This window comes from Silurus aristotelis (assembly GCF_946808225.1).
Source record: "Silurus aristotelis genome assembly, chromosome: 8".
Lineage (NCBI taxonomy): Eukaryota > Metazoa > Chordata > Actinopteri > Siluriformes > Siluridae > Silurus > Silurus aristotelis.
In genome coordinates this window covers 12,546,246-12,563,838 of record NC_139581.1, presented here as the reverse complement: position 1 = coordinate 12,563,838, position 17,593 = coordinate 12,546,246, and the positions used below count along the sequence as shown (strand labels likewise).

The 17,593-nt window shown below is 36.9% G+C and overlaps 2 protein-coding genes and 1 long non-coding RNA gene across 6 annotated transcripts in view; 2 read left to right on the top strand and 1 right to left on the bottom strand.

Moving 5' to 3' along the window:
- The window catches only part of LOC310729884, a 35,989-nt gene that overhangs the window by 9,577 nt on the left and 8,819 nt on the right, over positions 1–17,593 (bottom strand). The gene's annotated exons all lie outside the window — the stretch shown is intronic.
- Positions 83–11,854, top strand: gpr206 (P2Y purinoceptor 14). Of its 3 annotated transcripts, none has more exons than XM_083548434.1 (3): positions 83–557; positions 10,475–10,876; positions 11,067–11,854. In XM_083548434.1, exons 1-3 carry the CDS (start codon positions 538–540, stop codon positions 11,797–11,799), a joined length of 1,155 nt encoding a protein of 384 aa, XP_083404560.1. In that variant the 5' UTR covers positions 83–537; the 3' UTR covers positions 11,800–11,854. The 3 variants fall into 3 exon arrangements, with proteins under 3 accessions (XP_083404560.1, XP_083404561.1, XP_083404562.1); XM_083548435.1 differs by lacking the exon at positions 83–557 and adding an exon at positions 8,064–8,119; XM_083548436.1 differs by lacking the exon at positions 83–557 and adding an exon at positions 9,770–9,794.
- Positions 12,057–16,451, top strand: gpr171 (G protein-coupled receptor 171). 2 transcript variants are annotated; one of them, XM_083548458.1, is made up of 2 exons: positions 12,057–12,510; positions 13,644–16,451. In XM_083548458.1, the coding sequence occupies exon 2, from the start codon at positions 13,884–13,886 to the stop codon at positions 14,895–14,897; it is 1,014 nt and encodes a 337-aa protein (XP_083404584.1). In that variant the 5' UTR covers positions 12,057–12,510; positions 13,644–13,883; the 3' UTR covers positions 14,898–16,451. The 2 variants fall into 2 exon arrangements, with proteins under 2 accessions (XP_083404584.1, XP_083404585.1); XM_083548459.1 differs by lacking the exon at positions 12,057–12,510 and adding an exon at positions 12,540–13,022.

Here is a 17,593-nt window from a genome sequence, read left to right as displayed (position 1 = left end):
TTGGATTTCGGTGTCGTGTTGTTAAAGGTAGTAAGTTGCATCAGAGCCTCACAACAGGGTTCAACCTGAACTCAGGTAACTCTTTGTATGGAGTTTCATCCATGTTAATTTCTCAGTGTTTTTCTTTTATGACAGCTTGATGATAACATGTATCAGATAAGTCTGCATTGTACTTCATTATAATTAGCTGCTGGAGACAAAAGGTATGCCTGCATAAAAGTACCTAAAGACTGCAATAATGTGGTTTCTAATTAGCATACATATGTACACAGATGTTTAATAAACAATTTGTCAATACATCTAAAAATAAAGTTTCAGTGGATACTATACAAAACAATAGGGCTTGAGGGAGATACAGTATTATCTATTATCATCAGTTGTGATGAATGAGCAAGGTGCAAAATTTGTCTCACAGACAAATGCACTTCTTTGCATGGAAACCGATTTTTCATCCTTGTTTGTGTTCATAAAAGGAAGTAGGGGCAAATAACAAGCAGATACATTACAACAACCCTGCTGTGCACTTCATGACTGAAGATGACAGATAATGTGCAGGGGTGAGTCTAATGATCTGTTATGCTTTGCATTATAAAACATGACATTTTACCACAGAGAAACCTGTTAAATATCAAGTTTTGTTGTGGTGTATTTGCAGATAAATGGTTTTGCTAAATATTAAATGCACACAGACAGAGGTGAAAAGTAACTAATTACATTTACTCACATTTCTGTAATTGAGCAGTTTTTTTTTGTACCTCTACTGATTAAATTTAGGACTTTAAAAATTTAATTTTTAAAGTCTGTCATTTTACTTTTACGTTTTTATGTTTGTTTAAAGTATTGTACTTAACTATGTTTTAAATCATATCCGTTACTGAGTAAAAAATAATAATAATAAATTATCAAATAAATACAAATAATTATTATATATAATTATATATTGCGCCCCGCAAACTACGGCACTGACAGTTTGATATGTGTAGAACAGTCCTGCTAAACTCACAAGAAAGGAAGAAAGATAGAGACAGACAAGACATGCTAATGACCATGACACATCCCTCCCAGATGCGCTGAACGACTTCTATGCCCGGTTCGAGGTGCAGAACAACATGGCGGTGAGGAAGACCACCCCGACTCCCTCCTCCCAGTTCAGTCTAACCACAGCTGAAGTAAGAAAACTCAAGGCAGAGATAACCCATGGAAGTCTGCTGGACCAGACAACATTCCTGGCAGAGTGCTCAGGGAATCATGAGGCACATCAGGAACAGCTCTCACCCTTACTGGACCCCATACATTTCGCGTATTGTCGAAACTGTTCCACAGACGATGCCATCGCCACAACCCTTCATCTGGCCCTCACCCACCTGGAAAATTTTATATACAAAATCGAAATACTTGAAACCAACGTTTTTTTTTTGTTGCATTTTATAATGAGTTTATTTCTTTCACAACAGCCCTAAAAGTGGTTAGAAAGAAAAATGCAATGAACCCTTTGTCCTTTATAGAAAAATATGATTTACAGAATAAACCATAGCCCTGTTTATTTTTACCCTTTTTTTTTTTACTTTAATTTGATGATTATTATTATAAATCGTATTTATGTATGTGTATATATTTGTATTTTCATGCACCTGTTCTGTGTATTGCTTAATCTTCTTCTTCTTCTTTCGGCTGCTCCCATTAGGGGTCGCCACAGCGGATCATCCGTCTCCATATCACCCTGTCCTCTACATCTGCCTCTTTCACACCAACTACCTGCATGTCTTCCCTCACCACATCCATGAACCTCCTCCTTGGCCTTCCTCTTTTCCTCCTACCTGGTGGCTCCATCCTCAGCATTCTTCTACCAGTATAATTAATGTCCCCCCTTTGCACATGTCCAAACCATCTCAATCTCGCCTCCCTCACCTTGTCACCAAAAACATCCTACATGCGCTGTCCCTCTAATAAACTCATTTCTAATCCTGTCCATCCTCGTCACTCCCAACGAAAACCTTAACATCTTCAGCTCTGCCACCTCCAGCTCCATCTCCTGTCTTTTACTCAATGCCACTGTCTCTAATCTATACAACATCGCAGGTCTCACCACAGTCCTATAAACTTTCCCTTTCATTCTTGCAGATACCCTACTATCACAAATCACTCCTGTCACTCTTCTCCACCCACTCCACCCTGCCTGCACGCTTTTCTTTACTTCTCTAACACACTCTCCATTACTTTGCACTGTTGACCCCAGGTACCTGAACTCCTCCACCTTTTCCAGCTCTTCTTCCTGCAACCGCATCACTCCACTGCCATTCACACACATGTACTCTGTCTTACTCCTACTGACTCTCATTCCCCTTCTCTCCAACGCATATCTCCACCTCTCCAGGCTCTTCTCAACCTGCTCCCTACTCTCACCACAAATGACAATATCATCCGCAAACAGCATAGTCCAGGGAGACTCCTGTCTGACCTCGTCCGTCAACCTGTCCATCACCACTGCAAACAGGAAAGGGCTCAGAGCCGATCCTTAATGCAGTTCAACCTTCACCCTGAACCAGTCTGTCGTACTTACTGCACACTTCACTGCCGTCACACTGTCCTCATACATGTCCTGCACCACCCTCACATACTTCTCTGACACACCTGACTTCCTCATACAATACCACAACTCCTCTCTCGGCACTCTGTCGTACGCTTTCTCTAAATCCACAAATACACAATGCAATTCCGTCTGTCCTTCTCTATACTTCTCCATCAACATCCTCAAAGCAAATAAGGCATCTGTGGTGCTCTTCCTCGACATGAAACCATACTGTTGCTCACAGATTGTCACCTTTTCTCTCAGCCTGGCTTCCACTACTCTTTCCCATAACTTCATGGTGTGACTGATCAACTTAATTCCCCTGTAGTTACTGCAAGACTGCACATCTCCTTTATGCTTAAAGATCGGTACCAGCACACTTCTTCTCCATTCCTCAGGCATCTTCTCACCTTCCAAAATCCTGTTAAACAACCTGGTCAAAAACTCCACTGCCATCTCTCCTAAACGCTTGTACCGGTATGTCATCTGGTCCAACCGACTTTCCACTCTTCATCCTCTTAATCACTGCTCTCACTTCCTCCTTACTAATCCTATCTGCATCCTGCTTCAACAACTCCACATCATCCAACCTTCTCTCTCTCTGATTTTCCTCATTCATCAGCTGCTCAAAATACTCCCTCCACCTTCTCAACACACTCTCCTCACTAGTCAAAACATTTCCCTCTCCATCCTTTACTGCTCTAACTTGCAGTGCATCCTTCCCAGCTCGGTCCCTCTGCCTGGCCAATCGGTATAAATCCTTTTCTCCTTCCTTAGTGTCCAACCTCTCATACAGCTCCTTATATGCCTTTTCCTTGGCTTTCGCCACATCCCTCTTTACCTGCTGCCGCATCTCCTTGTACTCCTGCCTACTTTTCTCATCACTCTGTCTATCCCACTTCTGTTTTGCCAACCTCTTTCTCCTTATGCTCTCCTGCACTTCCTCATTCCACCACCACGTCTCCTTGTCTTGCTTTCTATTTCCAGATGTCACACCAAGTACTTTTCTAGCTGCCTCCCTCATCACTCCTGCAGTAGTTGCCCAATCATCCAACACCTCTTCAATACCACCGAGCCTCTGTCTGACCTCTTCCCTGAACCTCACACTACACTCTTCCTCCTTAAGTTTCCACCATCTTATTCTTCTTTCAGTCCTCACTCTCCTCCTCTTCTTCGCCTCCAAAACCATCCTACAGACCACCATCCGATGCTGTCTAGCTACACTGTCCCCCGCCAACTCCTTACAGTCTCCAATCTCCTTCAGGTTGCATCTCCTGCATAGCACATAGTCCACCTGTGTGCACCTTCCTCCACTCTTATACGTCACCCTATGATCCTCCTTCTTCTTAAAATAAGTGTTCACCACTGCCATTTCCATCCTTTTAGCAAAATCTACCACCATTTGCCCTTCCACATTCCTCTCCTTAAAACCATACCTACCCATCACCTCCTCATCAACTCTGTTCCCTTCACCTACATGCCCATTAAAGTCTGCCCCAATTACCAATCGTTCTTTCCTAGGTACACCATCTACCACTTCATCAAATTCATTCCAGAATTTTTCCTTCTCCTCCATCTCACAGCCAACTTGGGGAGCATAGGCACTGATGACATTTATCATCATCCCTTCAACTTCCACCTTCACGTTCATCACCCTATCAGAAACTCTCTTCACCTCCACTACACTCTTACTGTACTCTTCCTTCAGAATCACCCCTACACCATTTCTCTTTCCATCCACACCATGATAAAACAGTTTAAACCCACCTCCAATGTTCCTGGCCTTACTCCCTTTCCACTTGGTCTCCTGAACACACAACAGATCTACCTTTCTCCTCTCCATCATATCAGCTACCTCTCTTCCTTTACCCGTCATAGTACCAACATTTAAAGTACCAACCCGAACCTCCACTCTCCTACACTGCTCCTTTCCCTGCCGTCTCCGTAGACGTCTTCCTCCTCTCCTCCTCCTCCTTCGGCCAACAGTAGCCCAATTTCCACCGGTACCGTCAGGTAACGATACCTGTGGCGGTCGTTGTTAACCCGGGCCTCGACCGATCCGGTATGAAATTCTCATTTGTGATCCGCATATTTGATTTGGCACATGTTTTACGCTGGATGCCCTTCCTAACGCAACCCTCCCCATTTACCCGGGCTTGGGACCGGCACTAAGAGTGCACTGGCTTGTGCATCCATAATGGCTGGGTTGGTTAATTGCTTAATAAAAACATAAATAAATAAATAAATAAATAAATAAATAAATAAATAAATAAAAGGGGAAAAAGTTGTACTTCCTGTATATTTTGAATGACAGGTGTCTCGTCCAATGATCTGTAAGTTTCCATTCACAAACTACCTACCTTTTCCGGTTTGTCTGATTCGTTGCACGAAACACATTAACAAATCCAAAAAACACAACGACAAGTCAGACAAACCGGAAAAGGTAGGTATAGTTTGTGAATGGAAACTTACAGATCATTGGACGAGATACCTGTCACTCACCTGTATATCTTGACTGACAGGTGTCTTGTCCAATGATCTGTAAGTTTCCATTCGCAAACTATACCTACCTTTTCCGGTTTGTCTGGCTTGTCGTTGTGTTTTTTGTATTTGTTAATGTGTTTTTGAATTTGTTAATTTGTTTTCGGATTTGTTAATTTGTTTTTGAATTTGTTAATTTGTTTTTGGATTTATTTTGTTTTTGGATTTGTTAGTGTTTTCTAATTTGTTAATTTGTTTTTGGATTTGTTAATGTGTTTTTGGATTTGTTGTTTTGTTTTTGAATTTGTTAATTTGTTTTCGGATTTGTTGTTTTGTTTTTGGATTTGTTAATTTGTTTTTGGATTTGTTAATTTGTTTTTGGGTTTGTTTATTTGTTTTTGGATTTAGTAATTTGTTTTTGGATTTGTTAATTTGTTTTTGGATTTGTTTATTTGTTTTTGGATTTGTTAATTTGTTTTCGGATTTGTTAATGTGTTTTGCACTTCTCGGATCGCAAGACCCTATTGAGGATAGTGAGGACAGCTGAGAAGATCGTCTCTCTCTCCTCTATCACAAACATTTACACCACACACCGCATCCGCAAAGCCAACAGCATTGTAGACGATCCCACACACATGGGCGTAAATCCCGGGGGGAGGGGACATGTCCCCCGCCCCCCCGAGGATTGTCCCCCCCAAAAAAAAATATAAAAAAAAATATCGCACTCTCTATTGTGAAAAATATATGTATGTATACCTAAACAATTGTTTAAGTAGAAAAATAAAAACGCAAAAACTGCATTTAAAAACGGTTGAGTCCCCCCCTCCCCTTCCTCACAGTGGTTTGACCCACTGCCTGCTTTTCCAGTTCATCTCACCTACTCTACACACGAGTCAGGTGTGTGTCTGCGGCTCAATTAATGTTCAACTCCATTAACTAGGGTATTTTATTCACTTTAAATAACGCGATTCTCTTTAATGTAGTGGATGCAGACTCATTCATAAATTAGTTGCGGCAAAAATGCTGATTACCGATGTAATTTTCCATGAATCTGCTACATTAACGATTAAAATATGACTTAACGTTAGCTTGTTTACAATAGCTTGTAGCATAGTGCACTGACACTAACACGCCAAAGCCGTTTCCCATGCAGTGTTGTTTTTGGGACGACTTGGCATTATGTTAATTTAACATTAACGCACAATTAGCATATTGTTTATCTGTGCATTTACTAAATGAGCACTGTGCTACATCTGAACTGACCCCACTGTATTTCTTTGTATAATCAATTTCTATTCTGTTCTTAAGTTCCTTGTTTTTTATTGTTGTGGTTATTTTTTTATGATAGTTTTAATTTATTTATGTAAAGCACTTTGAATTATCATTGTGTATGAAATGTGCTACAGTATAAATAAACTCGCCTTGCAGTGTCATAGACTAGATAAAATGACAGAGAGAGAAAAAGGACATAAGATCATTTTTCAGTGCACCTAAACCATATCTTTATAAATACAATTTGACTGCATTATTCGTGTCCCCTTCAAAAAATTGCTCATGAGAAATTTTTAGATCCCCCCCCCCCCCTGTTAAATTAAATTTACGCCCATGCCCTCACACACACTCTTCACCCTCCTGCCATCAGGAAAGCGCTTCCAAAGCATTTCTACCCCCAAGCCATCAGGCTCCTCAACACGGAACTGAACTGAAATTCACACACACACACACACACACACACACACACAAAAAACTGGGTGACTGATCTGTACAACCCGGACTCAACACACACTCGTACTTACTTCACACATCCATGTCTTAAGTACCACCCATACATATCACCTCATTATTACAAACTGTTTCACATGCTGTTTCCATGCTGTTTCTGCACATCTTTTGTCAAAAAGATGTGCAAAAACAGCATGGAAACAGCATGTAAAACAGTTTTGTTTTTTTGCTATTCAGCAATAGCAGTTTTTTTTGCTGCTATTGCTGTATTGCACAAACCATTTTGTTTACATTTTTGTTTAAGGTACACTCCTATACTTAGTTCTCTCTGCACTGTATAATATACAGTAGATTTACTGGTGCCGCTATTTTGTGTTTTGTGTATTTGTCCTACATTGTCTTGTGTTTCTCACACTGTCTTGTGTTGTCTTCGCACTGTCTGTCTTCACTGTTTGCACCAAGTTGCACACAATGTACTTTATGTGGCTATGACACTTACTCTTCCTTAGCTCTGTGTTTTCTGTTATGTAGTTTTATGTTGTTAAATGTAATAAAAGGGTTCTGGAGGATCGTTGTCTCATTTTGCTGTGTACTGCATCAGCTATATATGGTCGAAATGACAATAAAAGCTTCTTGACTTGACTTGACTTGAATATTTCAGCAAGTTCCACAAGGGGGCAACAGACAAGCACATAATAACCAGACAGCTCACCTTATGGTCACAGTTGTCCTGTAATATAGCTAAATCAATACGCATCCTTGGTCCTTGGTGGATGCCAGGGTTTTCTTCCTTGAACACATCTGCTTTAAGTAAAGATTAATTAGCTGAGCAGATTAGTTGTATTAGGTCAGGGGTATATTCCACGATCAGGATCATATTGTCAATCGGATCAGGATCATGTAATCTAGATATGGTAACACACACACGCACAAACACACACACACACACACACACACACACACACACACACACACACACACACACACAAAAAGACTACTTTACAATTACATTGGTATGCAGAGATGGAATATTGTGGTTTCTAATTAGCATACATATGTACACAGATGTTTAATAATAAACAATTTGTCAATACATCTAAAAATAAAGCTTCACTGGAAACTATACAAAGCAGTATAGCTTGAGGGAGATACAGTATTATCTGTTAGCATCAGTTGTGATGAATGAGCAGAGTGCCAGATCTGCCTCACAGACAAATGCACTTCTTTGCATTGAAACCGATTTTCCTTCCTTGTTTGAGTTAATAAAAGGAAGTAGGGGCAAATAACAAGCAGATACATTACAACAACCCTGCTGTGCATTTCATGACTGAGGATGACTGTGCAGGGGTGAGTATAATGATATGTTATGCTCTGCATTATTAAAACATGACATTTTACCACAGAGAAACCTGTTTTGTTGTGTTGATAAATGGTTTTGCAAAACATTAAATGCACACAGACAGAGGTGAAAAGTAACTTATTACATTTACTCACTTTTCTGTAATTGAGCAGTTTTTTTGTGTACTTCTATTGATTAAAGTAGTTTTTAAAGTCTGTCATTTTACTTTTACTTAAGTATGTTTTGTTTAAAGTATTGTACTTAAATCCATCTGAAATTATATCCGTTACTGAGGAAAAAATAAAAAACAATAATCAACAAAACAAAATCGCACCCAGAAACTACTGCACTGATTGATTGATAGGTGCAGAACAATCGTGCTAAACTCACAAGAAAGGAAGAAAGATAGAGACAGACAAGACAGATGCCAGTAGTGCAGAAAGCAAAATGGCATCGAATTCCTATGAAGCAAACCTCCGGCCATATTTAGTGCGTTCACTGTTTGAATTCTTAATATGCATTCACAATTACCCTCATTATCATAAATGACATTATAACATGAGATTTTTTTCCGTTAAAGTGCATAGCTCACATTGGACTCAGGTCCAATTTTTAGACCAGTAACTTCACTTGTACTTAAATAAAATGTATGTAAAGTTAAGCAAAGTACTACACAGAAAATAGACAATGAGAATAAAGAGTTTGACTTGATGATTCTAGTGAGACTAGAATCATCAAGTCAAACTCTTTATTCTTATATGGTAATGAGTATTTAATTAATTCATTTATTCATTAATTTACTTAAAAAATGCAAATACAATCCTGGAACCGTGCAAAATTGGAAATGAATTATCTTAAATGATATCTGCAGTACAGTATATGATTCACACATGAAAGAATATCAAGCAGTAACCGTAGTGTAAATAAAAAATAAAATATAAATAGTTTTTTTTATATGAATTAATGATCTAAAATCTAAAAAGCTTATATTATTAAAATAATATCAAACTTTTTTCTTTGAAGAGATAAATGTTAAATGTTATAAGATGCTGAACAGAGATAGCTCGACATTTTACGTTCACAATCTTGGCATTAGAGAATACAACACTTCTTGGCATATATATTCATCTGCTTGATGTTAAGCTTTTAGCATTAAGTAAATGCTTAATTTAATTTATCTAAAGCGCAAAGACATCTGTTCGAGGCAAAAGGTCATTAAATTACAATTTTATTGATATACATGATTTATAGTATTAATTTAAGTTTAATAAAATGTTGCATTTGGCACAGAACAAGTGTAAGCATGAGATATGTAAGCATGAGAAAGTAAAAAATAGAAAAAAGAGGAAACCAAGAGAGTAACATTTCACTTCCCTATGAGCCCTAATATCAATTTGATCTTCCTTCAGCAGTGGCAGGCTGTCAGGGACAGCAAGCCTTTCTCTGCTTGTCTAAACACTGACTGATCAGAATCACTGACTTGTTTTAAAACATTTCTTCCATAAATATCTATTAAATTATTTCCAATAGTCTATTTTCTTTATTTTATAGCGTTTCTTTAGCTTGCACTGCATCCTGTTGTTTAAGTATAGGCTTAAGCTTCGATTCAATTATATTTCAGATATAACATCACCTATTGCCAGGGTCAAAGAAATCTGCTGTAAAGCCTTCAGAATCAGCAGTGTGGGTGCCTGTAGCATATTTGTACATGTTGCTTGAAGCTGTTTTTTAACCAATCAGGTTTTTAGATGATGGCAATGGTGACATCTAGCAGGCATACAATAATGTAGGCATTTTCATGTACTTTGATAAGATAGTCAGACAGCATGAGCATGAGCACTTGTCAAAGATGTATGTGTAGCAAACTGCACAAGAAGAAGAAACTGATTTGGTTGCAGAAATCTTTTGTTTTTTGTTTAGTTTTTTCGTTAGGAACCATTTATACTTTCACGATTTCTTTTCAGTAGGATTTGCACAGAAACACACAATATGCCTTAATTTCAAATCCACAGAAAATAAAACCTTGGGTAATTTTATAAGGTTAATATTGATGCTTCTACTAGATTCAATTCAATTCAATTAATTTTTATTTGTATAGCGTTTTTAACAATGAACATTGTCTCAAAGCAGCTTTACACAGAAAATGTGGTGATTAAAAGTGATTATGTTCTTTATAAGTAAGTTGATGTAAGTAGATGTTAGAGACATGTTCCCAAAAGCCTTATATCAGACAATGCAACTTGAGAAACTGACGTCAGAGTGCAGAGTGTTCTTACAAGTAAAGTTTTAGAGTGCATTTTGTTTTTTTTTAAATATAATTTATTTATAAAAAAGAATAATAAATTATCCATCTCCTTTTGCAGCCCTAAAATTACAATGACACCCATGAGTCTGGAAACTGCTTTAAATGGCACTGAAAACACAGAAAATTCAGCACTGAACGCTTGTGGCCTATCAGATGTTCCAGGACACCCCTTTTTCATTTTCTCCTATTCAACAGTCTGCCTCATTAGTTTGGCACTAAATGCCATTACAATGCGGGTATATTTCTGCACCAAGCTACGGTTTCAGTCCAGTGTCACTGTCTACCTAAAAAACCTGGCTGCAGCTGACTTTTTCCTCTGCCTTAGTCTCCCCCTGCGCATCGCCAACTATGCCAGCAAATCAATGGCAGTGCGACATATTTACTGCAATTTTGGTGCTGCGGGATTCTATCTCAACATGTATGCCAGCATTCTCTTCATGGAATACATTGCTGCAAATAGGTACGTAAACAGGAAATGTTTTTTGCAATTGTCTTTGTAGTTTCAGATAACACGTACTATAGATAATACATTGTGCTCATTTAAACCACATGTAGGTCAATAGCACCCTAATTACTGAAATTTTACTTTAGCGAAAATAATGATTCTAACCCCAGCACCACTAATGTAACCAGTATCTTTCTTTCTTTAGATATCTAAAGATTGCTCGTCCATTAGAGACTCATGCACTGCAGACAGCCCGTGCTGCACGCTGTATCTCCATTATGACATGGATTTCCTTATGTACATTGGCTTTCATTTACACTGTCATGTTTCTGGTAACATCTTGGCAGGCTGTTCCAAATCCCACTTCCTTCGGCTGTGAGTCCTTACACAGCCATCAGGTCAGCACTGTCTACAAGATCATCCACTGCATTTCTGCAGTCATCTTCGTCTTTGTACTGGTGTCCTTGATCTTGTTCTATTGGGGCACAGTGCAGAGGCTTCGACATGCCCATCCCCCCATACAGACCCAGAAATGTCACCATAAACTAAGCAAGTCTAAGCGCAACATGCTAGTGCTTGTGGTGGTATTCAGTGTGTGCTTTGTTCCCTATCACCTAGTGAGGCTCCCTTATGCCTTCCTAAAGCCCCTGTTACAGGGATGTGGCACTACAGCAAAGTCATTTTATATAATGAAGGAGGTCACAGTTCTGCTTTCTTTGCTAAATGCTTGCATGGATCCACTGATATATTTTGTCTTTTGCAAGGAATTCCGGGAACAACTGAACATCAGAAAAGTGTCTCGTCTAAGCTTGAAGAAAGACTCAAAAGGAACAAGAAAACAAAGCAACACAGACACGAGGGATTCCCACTTTGAAAGTGCCACTCGACTACATGATATCAATGTGTGTCAGACAGAACCACAAACTCTTATGTCATAAATAAAAAAACAAATGTATTCAGCAGTAAATACATGGATAAATTACCCAAAAAAAAGCGTTACCAATATTTTTTATAATATATAAAATATATAACATACTTTATTTTTTACTGATTGATGCAGATTGAACAGGAAAGACTGTTTATATATTGTAATATTAATCATTGCTTCTAGCATTCCTCTATAGAACTTTAACTCATAATCTACTTATTGAGTCACTTTGCTGGCAAAGAAATTTATTCTGTTAACGTAACATTCAGAGTCACAGAGGAAGCAGCCCAGTGATTGCGGTGCTTTCCCCAGGTGGCTTTGACACAACTTCCTCAATTTCATCAAATCTTCTACGCAGTGTCTGCTTCCACTAAACAGACTGTCTTTAATCTCACCTACACGAAGAAGAGAGTGACAAACCTATTTGATTTGTTCAGGATGCCCTGTGGCATTAGGACTATACAATATGTTTGTGTGCCGAGACTTTGTGACAAGTACCGTTGCGGTTTTTCTACACAGCATTGGAAAGTTTGGGTTTCCGAGACGTCATTGCATCTCACAATTTGACTAACGCCCCCTTTTGCCTCGTAAAATAGTAAGCGCTGTTCAATTCAAAGAAATGAGATCACGCCAGGGTAGGCAGTAGAATTACTGGTGAAATTATAAAGGAAGTGGTTGTTAGTAGATCCAGTATGCTGTGTGAAGAGCGGCTGAACATGTGGTGAGTCTCTTTTGCACTCTTTGAATAAATGTGTGTTTTCTTGATGTCTTTCTATTTTTTAGGTAAGGTTTATACAAATCACTATACAAATCATTTTCCAACAATGTCTTTGACTTAATTATCTATGAATACATGATAGTTGTGATAAAGGGACATTTGGAAAATAAGTGTGTTTTAAATTAACAGAATCCAACATGCATGTGTTTATCTTGAGAATAAAATGAAAAAATGTCAAATTGCAGTGAAATGTATTAGAAAATATACAGAAATTATATATAAAGTGCTTTATAATATTTTGACATTACTGTTAAAGTAATAGTGGAACTGGAAAGTCACATTACAGTACAATAGTGAATATATTCTCTTCAGTATTAGGAACCAAACTGTGATATTTAAAGGTTTTTTCATCAAAATAAGCAGTTTTGTGTTTGCTAATGTTCTTGTGCCTGATTTGGTCTGGTTGTTTTGTGTCTATTGTCTTTCTTAGACGGATTGTGAATGTAAGCATATAGGTAAATTACAAATATAAATGTTTGTAAGTTATAAATTATACAATGTTCTCAAATATACTGTATTTTTAAGTTTATAATACTGTTAAATACGTTTTACAACATCAAATATTTTTTTTTATCACTTCTTAAAAAAAACCTGTAGAATTTAAAAGCTTTGTAAACCTTGTTTATGTTCTACTTCTCCTTTTTGCATTTACACCCTCTTCCTGTTTATACCACAGATAGATGGATATAAAGTATAAACTTTACAAATGCAATTAAAAGGTTACAATGTTTTTCACTTGCCATTGTAGTTGATTGTATTTGCAAGGAAACAACTGACTCTGATTAATTTAATCAACTTGACATAGCCATACCTAATTTTTATTTTCACAAAAATTGATTTATGATCAACAGACAGATGAGAAGGAAAAAAACAGCGTTTTAGTAAAGTTCTGAGCTGCTAGATTAAGTTAAGTAACAAATAAGCGCAAAAAAACAAGAATATATTTTATTGTTATTCTTTTTTTTTATTTTTTTTATTTTTTTTTTACCCATTTCACCCCAAATTCATCTTCTCAGCACAATATTACAAATAATAATTGCATAGAAACTAAAAGTGTGACATCTCTGTCTCTGCAGGCTTCCTTCCTGATATACCAACAGACATGTTAGCATGTCTTGTCTTTTACCACTTCCTTCCTTAAATCTGGATCACTTTTGATCGGATTTGTTGTTGTTGGGGTCCAACAAGCTGTCAAAAATTACAAAGATTGTATTCAACACCTTAAAGACATTTCATTGTAATGACCTCAGTTTTTTCAACACACTGGATAAGCTGTGCTACACTCTAAGATATTTCTACCACAGCTCTTTACAAAAATGACGTCTACAACAAGTCCCGATATGAAGGGAGAGAGCTGTGTGGTAAATGACAAGATGTTGCCATTTGCCACACTCTATATCATTATCTTCCTGATAGGCATGGCCGGCAGCCTGGTGGCACTCTGGGCCTTTATACACAGTAGAAACTCCAAGAAGTGCATCAATGTCTACCTGATCAACCTTCTGACCTCTGATTTCTTGCTGACATTGGCACTGCCATTCAAGATTGCTAAAGACTTTGGTGTGGAATCTCAGAGACTAACAATTTTCCACTGTCAAGTCAGTTCGCCACTCCTTTACATCAACATGTATGCCTCAATCATATTTCTGGCATTTGTCAGTGTACAACGGTACTTCCAGATCACCCAGAGCTCCAAGCTGTTCCGTCTTCAGGAGGTGGGCTTTGCCCTGGTGATGTCAGCTGTGGTCTGGCTTCTGGTGCTCTTCATCAATGTCCCAAACATGGCAATCCCAATCAAGGACAAAATCTCTAACAGCACTTTAATTACATGTAAAGATTTAAAGCAGGATGTTGGCAAGCATTGGCACACACTCTCTGTTTTTCTGGGCATGGCAATTTTCCTAAATGCCTCTGTAGCTGTGCTTATGTCCAATGGCCTGGTGTTGAAACAGTTTTGGGGCAAACGTGGAGGAGATCCCGAAGAGCATGCCAGTGCTCACCAAGCCACTGTCAATATTGCTATGGTGACAGTGGCTTATGTTGTGTGCTTTGTACCGTATCATGCTGTACGTATGCCATATACATTTACACAAAATGAGATCATTACTGACTGTGGTCTTAGGAAGCACCTATTTCTAGCCAAAGAATCCACTTTGCTTATGGCCATCCTAAACCTGTGCTTTGACCCAGTGCTCTACTTTTTTATCTGCCCCTCGTTCAGATATCAGATCACACAGGTTTTTAATAAAACAAGAAAACGGGACATAAACCCAGAATCTGACCCAGATCAAAAGCTACAACTGCAGCAAGTTTTTAAGCATGTAGAATAGATGTTTGACAAAAAAAAAAAAGAGTGAAAAAAGTGAACTATTAACATTGTGCTATGCACTCAGGGTGTCAGGGTCTATAAAACCACACCTTCATTATAGAGATGCCTTATATCAAACCAACAAGGGATATATTGTGTTCTCTTAAATCAATCACAACTCTCTACCAGGTAAATAACTCAGTATGTACATTATAAACATAATATTACAACTTTTTAAATCTTAGCTGCCTGCACAGTACTTAAGAACAAAACCCTTTTTTTTATTAGAAACTGAGAATAATCTGCATAGCTTTGCACTATGAACACATTCTATTCACTAAAGCTAAATATTAACATTTGTGTAAATATATCAAAACATAAAGGATTTGTATTTTAATTTGCACAAATGAAATTAGTTATTCATATTAAGTAGAATCAAATAATTCTGAGGTTTCAATATTGTAGTCATTATTTTACTGTATTTATACATTTATATTTTAAAATTTCATGTCAGGTCGAACATTCCTGGCAAACTACTGGAATTTAACCAAGTTGCTGGCAAACCATCAAAATATTGTGCTTTTATGTAAGACACATTATAATATAATATTTTTTGTGTATTTGTTGATTATTTGTATTTCGAATAACCTCTGTCAAAAACTGGATGCTTTTATATAACTGTAACATAACTGCCAGGATTTACCATTACTATTCACTGTTATTCACCTCCTTACTAAACTATACTGTTATACTAAGTAAATGTCGACTGTTTAGATGGTCACTATGATGTTTTGTTCGTTTGTTTTTAACAAATAAAAATTCACCAGATTTTTCTACTCAATATGAGCAATGAGTAGATCACACATGGAAATCCCTGATATGACTCAATGTTTCTACACACTGGTTTTACTGACACCTATCACCTTTTCACTTTTACATTTATTTAATTCGATTTGAACATTTAAAAACTGCACTTGATTTGATAAATGTTAAATATTTACCCTATTTTGATCTTTTCTTTTTTTCTTTATATATTTAATCATCTAAAATTTTCCAGTAAAAGTACCCAAGAAAAGATATGTGGGAAACCCTAAAAACAGTCAGTGTTTGAATCATGCCCTGACTCATGCCTTAGTTGGTTAACAAATGTTAACTCCTACTGGTTATTTCTCATCAATCCTTGGCTAGACATTTTTACCTGGTCAAAAAGGTCACAGAGTTCCTTTAGCTATAAGATGGATTTTCCCATTTTATGTAATTTATATTTACAAAGATGGTAAAGAATTTGTATACAGTTATAGTAAACAAATGTTATAAACACAGCTTGTGAAATATATTAATAATTTTTTTATAATTGTAATCAATTACAACCATCAAAAATTAGTACTGTGTTTGGACTAATAAAAGCATTCTAACAAGGCTGCAAGGTTTGTCTTAAACATGAACTGAGACATGTGGGAGAGCACCTTTTTCATCTCTGATTAAATTATTATTATTTTATTCTTGTAATTAATAAAGGTCTTGTGCTTTTACTAACACTTGAATAAAGTAAGCAAGTTGCTGATCAGCACAAAAATACTGCATTTATTTTGAACACTTTATAGAACTGACAGAACTGATAGAACTGATAGACAAATATTGTTTATATCTCATTTAACTGCCTTTACCAGTCCTTTATGACTATTTTGCATGTAAACATTATGAATCATTAGCTTTGTAGTCTGATATGATCATGAGCAGACACTTCCTGTTTACAGTTATTCACTTTCAGTGAATGTCAGTGAAAAATGCAAAAATGAACCTGAATGAAATTGTTGATGTGGTTTTATGTCTTGGAAATTTTCATTTATTTCATTCATGACAATTTCATGACCACTTCTTAGCTCTAAATTACCTATAAATACCAGACTCAGCAAAGACAATAAATTAGCTGGTATAAACTCCCAAAAGACCACCAGTCATATCACCCTTTCAGGTAAATTTAAACTAGCAATCTAAATTTTTATTAAACACATTTTTTTTTACACTTTGTAATTTATTTACATGAATACTGAAATATTACATAAAAATATTTGTAATATTTGGTACAAGCTGAAGAGCAAATGCTTTTGAAAACAGGTCTTTCATCTCCTACAACTAACCCTTCCAATGATGGCTTTAACTGAATTCTGTCATTCTTATTCATAAATTCTAATAGAGTGAATAGTTTGACAAAATTATCATATTGGATTATCCAAGACATTTCCAACCCTAGATAAATAATGTTCATTTCAACATATTGGTTATGTCAGAAACTGCCAGAAGTACATAAGTGTATCCATTATATCCAATGTTTTGATTTATAAAAGAAAATAAATATTTTATTTTGCTACAACCACTTAATCCACATATGATTTATTTTTTTGTCCAATATGCTGATAATTCTTATTCAAATAATACATTTTGTTTGCTACATAATGAGTGAGCACTTCTGTGAGATCAGCACTAAAATGTAGGGACGAACTCCTGGAAAACTTCTGCGGTCAACATCTTGGACTTTCCAGTGAATCACCTCTTTGCTCAGTCTTATTTCAGTCTCTGTTTAAAAATTTTTAATTTAGAATACAATGTGGATAGGATAAAAAATTATACACTTTTTTTTAAATACAAAATCGAGATCGAGATAGTGAAAGAGAGATAGTGTGAGAGAGAGAGAGAGAGAGAGAGAGAGAGAGAGAG